The sequence below is a fragment of the Epinephelus moara genome, chromosome 2, assembly GCF_006386435.1.
Source record: "Epinephelus moara isolate mb chromosome 2, YSFRI_EMoa_1.0, whole genome shotgun sequence".
Classification (NCBI taxonomy): domain Eukaryota; kingdom Metazoa; phylum Chordata; class Actinopteri; order Perciformes; family Serranidae; genus Epinephelus; species Epinephelus moara.
Window position 1 is genome coordinate 1477520 of NC_065507.1, and position 9121 is coordinate 1486640.

The 9121-nt window shown below is 39.3% G+C and overlaps 3 protein-coding genes across 3 annotated transcripts; all 3 read right to left on the reverse strand.

Annotated features, from left to right (window-relative positions):
* Window positions 1-572: 572 nt before the first annotated feature.
* Window positions 573-1496, reverse strand: LOC126403361 (olfactory receptor 142-like). The gene has a single exon (XM_050065975.1). The coding sequence runs from the start codon at window positions 1494-1496 to the stop codon at window positions 573-575; it is 924 nt and encodes a 307-aa protein (XP_049921932.1).
* Window positions 1497-3996: 2500 nt separating this feature from the next.
* LOC126400646 (putative gustatory receptor clone PTE03) lies at window positions 3997-5409 on the reverse strand. The gene is made up of 2 exons (XM_050061527.1): window positions 5319-5409; window positions 3997-4718 (listed from the first exon to the last, which is right to left on the reverse strand). The coding sequence occupies exons 1-2, from the start codon at window positions 5407-5409 to the stop codon at window positions 3997-3999; spliced, it is 813 nt and encodes a 270-aa protein (XP_049917484.1).
* A 2069-nt stretch (window positions 5410-7478) lies between these two features.
* LOC126403353 (olfactory receptor 52E4-like) lies at window positions 7479-8544 on the reverse strand. The gene has a single exon (XM_050065960.1). It carries the CDS (start codon window positions 8542-8544, stop codon window positions 7618-7620), a length of 927 nt encoding a protein of 308 aa, XP_049921917.1. The 3' UTR covers window positions 7479-7617.
* Between the last annotated feature and the right edge of the window lie 577 nt (window positions 8545-9121).

The window sequence follows — 9121 nt, forward strand, 5'->3', positions numbered from 1 at the left end:
GACCAATCCTATTTACTCTATATATGCTTCCTGTTGTGTACGACATCTATTGCACGTCTGTCCGTCCTGGAAGAGGGATCCCTCCTCGTTTTTTTCCCCGTTAAAGGGTTTTTTTGGGGAGTTTTTCCTAATCAGCTGTGAGGGTCCTAAGGACAGAGGGATGTTGTATGCTGTAAAGCCCTGTGAGGCAAATTATGATTTGTGATATTGGGCTTTATAAATAAAATTGATTGATTTATTGATTGAATAATGAGGATAGCATTTTGTTTTTAAAGTAAATTTACAGGTTTCATCATCTTGATGGTCTTTCAAACATAGAAACAGTCACCATATGAGGAATCGATTTTCAATAACTCAAAAGATTCAAACCAGTGTTTTTTTTATTTATTTATTCTCAGAACTTATAATATTCACATTTAATAAATGCATATGCAGCACATGGTTGCCGACACTTGTGGTGGAAAGTGCCCATAAACACAAAGCATTTGATGGGTTTAATTTAAAAAATATATCACCTGTTTTCATTCTGTTCTTTTCATGGTACAGAATTTGAGATTTATGATGTCAAGAGTTTAAATTTTCTTAAAGACAAAACTTTTACATGTTATTCGGATTTTGGTTAAATTCAGTCCATACAGTACAGGATTGAAGAGCGGCTGGCATGTGAGCCAGTATAATGATAAAAACATGCGCAACATATCAGGTAAATGTTTCATATCAAATCTGCTTGACACTATTTCAAAGAGAGCCCCGAAAGAGAAGTTGAGCAGAGAGGCGAGGTGAGGTGTGCAGGTGCTGACAGCTTTCTGTCTCGTCTGTTTAGAACCAGAAAAACAGACTTTAAGGATCGCTGTATATGAGTAAAAAATTAAAGATATAAAAAAAACAGTTGCAATTAGGAAAGCCATCCCATAGACGTTATTGACTGTTGTGTCAGAGCAGGCCAGTTTGACAACAGAGTAGTTGTCACAGTACACTTTGTTAATGATGTTCCCACACAGCTGCAGAGAGGCACTCAATGATATCAAGACAATGACTGCAAGAAAAGGGTATAACCATGTTAGAGCGATGAGTATGACGGTCCTGTTGTGGGTCATATGCATGTTATATTGTAGAGGACAACAGATAGCAAGATATCTGTCATAAGACATGACGGCTAAATTACAGATCTCCACATTTCCGTATGTATTCAAAATGAAAACCTGTACAAAACAAGCTGAAGCAGAGACAGTGTGAATGTCAGAGAGGATCTGAAGCAGCAGCAATGGAAACAACCCTGTACTACCATACAGTTCATTTACAAACAGGTTGCACAGAAACATGTACATAGGTTCATGTAAGCTTCTGTTCACACAGATAACCACAATCAGCAGGAGGTTGGAGCAAAGAATCAACATATATAGAGACATTATGATCACGAAAACAAAGTATTTCAGAAGCCCGAGTTCAAAGTAGGCACCAAAAGTGAAATATGAAACCTGTGACGAGTTGATCATGACCGTCCAACAAGTCAAGTTTGCACAATTCACGGTCTTATGTTGTGTGGTGGAGATCTGCAGAAATCAAGCTGCTTTAAAATTCTTAAAACATATAGAGACATGACAATCATGAAAGATTAACATAATTACAGTTTGCACAGTATGCAAACCATTTGTATCGACTCTTTGACTTCCTGTTATAGAATTTTAAACAAGGTTAAATTTGTAATTTAACTGTGAGCAGCATTAACAGAAAAACAGTGTTCAGTCTATCAGTACAGAAATTAGTTGTCATAAACACAAGTATTGTGAAACTGCCATTGTCTCATTGAAAATCAACATAAAGCTCAGGTAAGAAATGACAGAGGTGACGTGTGAATTCATCTGCTGCTCTGCTGTGGTGAGACCGAGTCCCTCCTAACTGAGCTGAAAGTTCTGCTGCTGTTTCTTTTCAAACTGTTGACGACAGGAGACGCCCACAGCAGCAGGCTGACATCATCTTTACAGAGCACCCTGATTAAAAAATCTAATAGACAAACATCTCACAAATTAAACCTTATTTTAAAGTTTAGAAGCTGCTAAAGGTGACAAAGAGTTGGTACTGCTGAAAAAGAATCTGAGAGCTTTTCTGAGTTGGTCAGTTGTGATGAAACAGACGTTCCCCGGAGCTCTGACGTTTACGTAGAAAAGATAAAGTAGCTACGCAGGGCCGAGATAATCTGTTTCAGGACACCAGGCAAAAATGGGCTGCTGAGCATCCCCAAAGCATGGAGCAAAGGTGCTCCGACATGTTCTCCCTGTGTCAGCTTCGGTTTCCTCCAGGTGCTCCGACATGTTCTCCCTGTGTCAGCGTGGGTTTCCTCCAGGTGCTCTGACATGTTCTCCCCGTGTCAGCGTGGGTTTCCTCCAGGTGCTACAGCTTTCTCCTACAGAACCCTGCCTCTCACCCAGTGTCAGCTGGGACAGGCTCCAGCCCCCCCACAACCCCCAACGGGGTTAGCGATTATGGAAAATGAATGAATGAATGAACTATAATAATATATTCACTCACGGTGCAAAATGTTAGTCACCACAACATTAACTGCAACCCACTAGAACTAGTGTGAAATACAGAAACATCAATCACTGTGTAATGGGTAACGTCCGTGATTTACAACACATTTAAACACAGTTTGTTCGGCTTATGGCCTTGAACACAAGGCATGCTGGGAAACTCCGCCGAATTAGCCCCAACATGCCACAATCTGATAAGTGCACAATAATAGTGTTGTTTATTTATGCATTTTAGTCACAAGAATTGTTGACTTGACATGTTGAAAAACATACGTTTGAAGTGAAGGTAATTTTGATAATGTGGGACATTTGTGAAGACTTTACATTAAACTGTAACATGGATGGATCGGGGTTTATGGTGTAGAAGTGGGCTGATGGGATTTATAATTCATCATGAATACCTTTACTCACCTGTAATCAACTGTAGTGAGGACTCATAGAACATTATAATAGTTCATGCAGTATTATAAGATATCATTCTGTGTGTTCAGTAAAGAGAAGTAAATATTGAGGCATCTATAGTAATGCATGCTTCATCATAATGTTTCATTGTTAGCGTGAAGTAAAGTGTAATGCATTTTCATGTATTTAAAAGAATCTATGCTGCATCAGAAATGACTAACACCTACCATACACGAGAATACTGACTGAAGTCTGACACCTAGAGACAGTGTGTCATAACCAGCTCCATACTGAATCTGCAGCCATAGATTTTCTGCAGAATTTAGGAATCTAGATGCTGCTTGTAAAACTCAGAAAGTTGTCACTGTCTCCTGCATCTCCTTGTGCATGTGTGTGACGATTGTGCGTTGTATGCAGTGAGCATTAAAATCAGAGTTAGTGGTGTAGAGAGAAGAAATGTCACAAATCAGATTTACTGTTAATAGATTGTTAATGTTTGTTCTCTGCTCCAGTTTTAACGGCAATGTGTTCCACAGTTTGTTGACTGACTTGTCCAACAAATGTTTGCATTTTTTCTTGAAGTATTCAGGATTAAATCAAAATTCTGACTCAAAGTTTCTCCTAAAATCTGCTCAGTAGTTTGTTTATCCCGCTTGAGGTCATCTGCAGATTCTGTTTGGGCCTGGTCATAAACATCTTGAAAGCAGTAAAATTCACTGTGAATGCTCTCGTGTTGATTTCATAGAAAGTGTTACCAGATTTTTGCTGATTTTAATTTCCTGCCTTGTTTGAAAAAAGCTGCTGTTTTAATAAATGTAAAACACTATTTCATCTTTTGTGAAGATGCACCTTTTATACACACTCAACAGATTACAAACTTAAACATTTATCACTCAAAAATTCAAACCTTCATGGCGTTTGTTCACATTTATTTTAAATCTTATATTTATTACATTTACTACCCACATTACAAACACAGGCTTTTGTCAGAGCATCAGTCTTTCCACATTGTTTTCATGTCATCGTAGCTGAGGGAATAAACTACACTTTCAACATGAGTATTTTACATTTTACCAAAGACAAGACTTTTACATACGATGCGGATTTTGGTCAGATTCAGTCCATACATTAAAGGGTTGAAGAGCGGCTGGCAAGTGAGAAAATACAAAGATAAAAAAATACGTACTATAATTGGTGTATGGCTCATATCAAACCTGCTCTGCACCACTTCAAAAAAACAACCAAAGGAGAAGTTGAGCAGAGACAACAGGTGAGGTGTGCAGGTGCTGGCGGCTTTCTGTCTCGTCTGTTTAGAACCAGAAAAACAAACTTTAAGAATCTTCATGTACGTGTAAAATATCACTGTTGCAAGACCAGCTAATATCGTGAAAGTGTAAATGAGTCCATAGATGTTATTGACGGTCGTGTCAGAGCAGGCCAGTTTCACAACGGAGTAGCTGTCACAGAACAGTCTGTCAATTAAGTTGCCACACAGCTGTAAGGAGGCGTTTAGGAAAATCATGACAACAATGGCAAGAAGAGGGAATAACCACGTTACAGCAATAAGAAAGGTGATCTTATTAGCCGTCATCCATGTGTTATACTGCAGAGGACAGCAGATAGCAAGATATCTGTCATAAGACATGACGGCTAAGTTATAAAATTGTACATTTGCATATGTGTACAAACAGAAAATCTGCAGGAAACAGAATGAAGCAGAGACAGTGTGAATGTCAGAGAGGATCTGAAGCAGCAGCAATGGAAACAACTCGTAGTGTAAATACGCTTTGAGTGGTCAGAAGACTAGAAAGGAGCTATACAAGAGCAGAGGGGTTAACCCTAACCCTAACCCCCCTATCCTGTATATATCCTCAGTGAGCCCCGAACTGCTGCTACTGCGCTGCTTACAACCCTGATTCCAAATCATTTGGGACGCCATATGAAATATGAATAAAGACATAATGCAATGATCAAACTGATGAACTTTTTTGTTCTTTGTAAATCACTCATTCTGCAGCAGGTTGTGATAAAGTTGTGACATCATCACCTTTGCTTTGACCAACGCTCAGTCAGTGTAACTGTTGAAGTTTATCCGACTTCAGTGTCTCAACAGTCCCATGATGCACCTCTCCAGGGTCGATGCTTCATCATGTCCCACACATGTTCAGTGGGAGACAGGTGTGGACTGCAGGCAGGTCAGTCAGGTACCTGCACTCTGTCACTATGGAGGCACGCTGTTGGAACACGTCACAATGTGTCTCAGTGTCTCGCTGGAAGAAGAAGGGACATCCCTGAAAGAGACGGCGTCTGGATGGCAGCATATGTTGCTCCAAAACCTGTATGTACCTTTCAGCATTCATGGAGCCTTCACAGATGTGAAGTTACCCATGATGCACCTCTCCATCCCATCACAGCTGCTAGCTGTGAACCTTGAGCTGGTAACAATCTGGATGGTCCCGGAGGACAGGACGTCCATTATGGACTGGTCAGACTGCTTTGCATCAGTCCATCTCAGATGAGCCCAGAGAAGTGGGCAGAGCTGTTTCTGGATGTTGTTGATTTCCAACATCATCCTCACTGTGACCTCGTCACATGTCCACGTTTGGTCATGGACTTTCCACGTCCACATATGACGTCCAAGGTACCCTGGGCGTGTTGGTTGTTGACGTTCTGGGACGCCGTGTCAACTTCAGCCTGTTACATGCATTGTCTGTTTTCAAAATACACTTCTGTTTTCACAGGAAATTTCCGTCGGTACAACACCACAAATTGACGTCTTTTTTCTGTCAACAACAAACACATGTGGTTAGATTTAGGAAAAAAGAACAGGGTTTGGCTTTAGAATCTTACAGGATGCAAGGGCGCCAGACACCGTTAAACTATAACGGCAACCAGCTGCGTATCATGCCAATGTTAAAGGATGCCTTTTTTGTTGGTTTATGACGCCACAAGTCACTGCCCAAACACTGCTTGACTTCAGAGTGAGACCTGGCTCTGATATCTGTCTTTTCAAGGTAGAGTCTGAACTGTCATTGGTAGATGCAGCCATGTGTTCACTGACGGTGGTTTCCAAAGCGTTCCTGAGCCCATGTGATAATGTCCTTTATACAGTTAAGTTGTTTTTTACTGCAGTGCAGTCTGAGGGGTCAAAGGTCAGCGACATTCAGCCTTGTCCCTTACATGCAGAGATTTGTGCAGATTCTCTGACCTCACAGTTTTTTACTAACTGTTCGTCCCAACCTGTGAACAGCTGAGCCTTTGGAGGATGCTCCTTTTATACCCAGTCATAATAATCTGTTACCTGTTAACTTGTTCACCTGTGGAAGGTTTCAGACAGGTGTTTTTTTTTCTCAGTCTTTTGTTGCTGCTGTCCCAACTTTATTATAACGTGTTGCAGACTGAGTGTATACTTACAAAAAGAAAAACAAAGTTTATCAGTTTGAACTTCGAATATCTTGACATTGTGCTGTGTTCAGTTGAGTATTGGTCAAACAGGAGCTGTAAATAACTGCAATCTGTCGTTATCTACATTTTATACAGCATCTCAACTTTTTAGAATCGGGGTTGTACACTTCAGTTATTAAATACTTTCATTTAACACTTTGATGATACTTTCATTTATATCAGTACTTTTATATTCTCTTATTACAGCCTTGTAAAGATGTTCTGTGTATTGCACTTCACGTTTGTTCCTGTTGTCGTAACTTGTTTGCACCTTCGCCGGAATGTTTGCCTTTCACTCTCAGACTGTTTCGTCAGTCTTTGTTTTGAGTCACATCTCGTGTCCCCCTCTGTACCATACTGTGCTGGATACAAATAGATGACAAGGAAGCTCTCTTATCTCTCAGGTGATCATTAAAATGAAAAATGAGAGCAGAAACTTTTCTTTTCTCCAAGGTGTTCCTGGTGATGCTTTGACTGGTTTATAGTTTAAATACTCGGTTTATGTGTATTTTGGACCAGCTGAAGAAGTGTTGCACAAACTGTGAGCTCACATAAAAACATTCTCCAGACTCACCAAACTAATATTAACTTATCTTTAATCACATTTTTGGAATCACAGTACAAGCATTTTTTAAGTTAATATAGAACTTTATATTAATTTCTGATTAACATGTACAAGAGACACAGCAGTCGTACATATGACACACAAATCTGTCACCAAAGAACAACCATAATGTCTTTTCTTGTTTTGTTTCTCCAGCAAGTGATGATTCAAATTAATAATAATCATCATCATCATGATAACACAGATGAGAACATATTAATATGTAAAAAAACCCCCAAAAACAATTAAAACCATATACAAAGCAAATTGCTTTTAATATAATGTTTTAGTGTATTCTATTTTATGACCATTTTAACTAATATAAAGTTTCTCTAAGTACTGTGAAAAGTGCTCTATAAATAAAATGTATTATTATTGATATATATGCACATGTATACAGAAAAAATATATAAATAATCTAATTATAAAAATCAACATAATCACTTCTAAATAAATACATGAATAAATAAATAATAGAATAGGAGTGATCCCCATAGCACTGAGAGAAGAGAAATGGTAAATAAATGGTTCACACTTTATAAACTGTCACTGCTGTTATTTGTTAAAGCAACAGTTTCCTCCAGATTGTCAAGGTTATTTGATTTGATGAAATATTTGACTTTTAACATTAACAGTTTAGCTTTTACCAAAAACAAGACTTTTACATATGATGCGAATTTTGGTCAGATTCAGTCCGTACATCACGGGGTTAAAGAGCGGCTGACATGTGAGCCAGTATAAAGACAAAAAGATGCGCAGAATATTTGACACACTGCTCATATTAAATCTGTTTTGCATTATTTCAAAGAAAGCCCCGAAGGAGAAGTTGAGCAGAGAGGCGAGGTGAGGTGTGCAGGTGCTGACGGCTTTCTGTCTCGTCTGTTTAGAGCCAGAGAAACAGACTCTGAGGATCTTCACGTACGTGTAACAGATTAAAGTTACAAGAGCAAGTTTTGAGATATACATGTAAATCAATCCAAAGATGTTATTGACTGTTGTGTCAGAGCAGGCCAGTTTCACAATAGAGTAGTTGTCACAGTACACTTTGTTAAAGATGTTCCCACACAGCTGTAAAGAGGCACTCAACATTATCGCCACAAGGACCACAAGAAAAGGGTATAACCATATCACAGCAATGAGAATGGCTATTTTGTCAGAAGTCATCCGTGTGTTATACTGAAGAGGGAAACAGATAGCGAGGCACCTGTCGTAGGACATGACAGCTAAATTAAAAAACTGTACATGTGCATATGTGTACACACAGAAAATCTGCAGGAGACAAGCTGAAGCAGAGACAGTGTGAATGTCAGAGAGGATCTGAAGCAGCAGCAATGGAAACAACCCTGTACTACCATACAGTTCATTTACAAACAGGCTGCACAGAAACATGTACATAGGTTCATGTAAGCTTCTGTTCACACAGATAACCACAATCAGCAGGAGGTTGGAGCAAAGAATCAACATGTATAACAACATAACAAATAGAAAGAAGACGTATTTAAAAATCCCGGCTTCAAAGTAGGCAGCAAGTGTGAAGTATGAAGCATGTGTAGAGTTGATCATGATCCTCTTCTGGGTTATTTCAGACAAACTAGTTGCAGGATGGTGTGGTGCAGATTTTGTTTGGATTTATAACAGTTTAAATGTCAAAGCTGTGCTTGTTTAACAACACAAAACCAGTATTCGGGATTTATTCCTAAAATCAAATGTGACTGATTCAACAGTCTCACCAGTCGAGTAATGCTGAGGTTAGAAATGACACACAGTTAAAGACACTGTGTAATCATCTGTCCTGCTGCAGTCAGACTGTCAGCCCCTCCTACCTGCAATGAAAGACTCATTCTGCCTCTTTTAAAGTTTATAAGTCAGTGGACGCCCACTGCAGCGATCTCTGGGCCCGTATTCCTAAAGATTCTGAGAATCCTCTCAGAGAGCTCCTAACTTAGCCTAAAAATTCCCAGCAAGGAGTCTTAGCTTACGAGTGATTCCAGAACACTCTCAGAGAACTCTGAGCAAGGAATGGACAGAAGCTCCTATCTTAGTGAGGAGGTGTGGTTGACCCCGTTGCTAGGTATGAGTCATCATTTCCAAAGCTGTGATTGGTTGATCCTAAAAGCTGGATAAAAAACTTACTTTTGGT

Bases quoted from the DNA above. Each gene is read 5' to 3' on its own strand.
- LOC126403353 (XM_050065960.1), bottom strand. From the start codon at position 8,544: ATGATCAACTCTACACATGCTTCATACTTCACACTTGCTGCCTACTTT.
- LOC126403361 (XM_050065975.1), bottom strand. From the start codon at position 1,496: ATGATCAACTCGTCACAGGTTTCATATTTCACTTTTGGTGCCTACTTT.
- LOC126400646 (XM_050061527.1), bottom strand. From the start codon at position 5,409: ATGGACGTCCTGTCCTCCGGGACCATCCAGATTGTTACCAGCTCAAGG. The intron at 4,719-5,318 runs GTAACTTCACAT...GACCACTCAAAG, and splicing joins GATGGAGAGGTGCATCATGG to CGTATTTACACTACGAGTTG.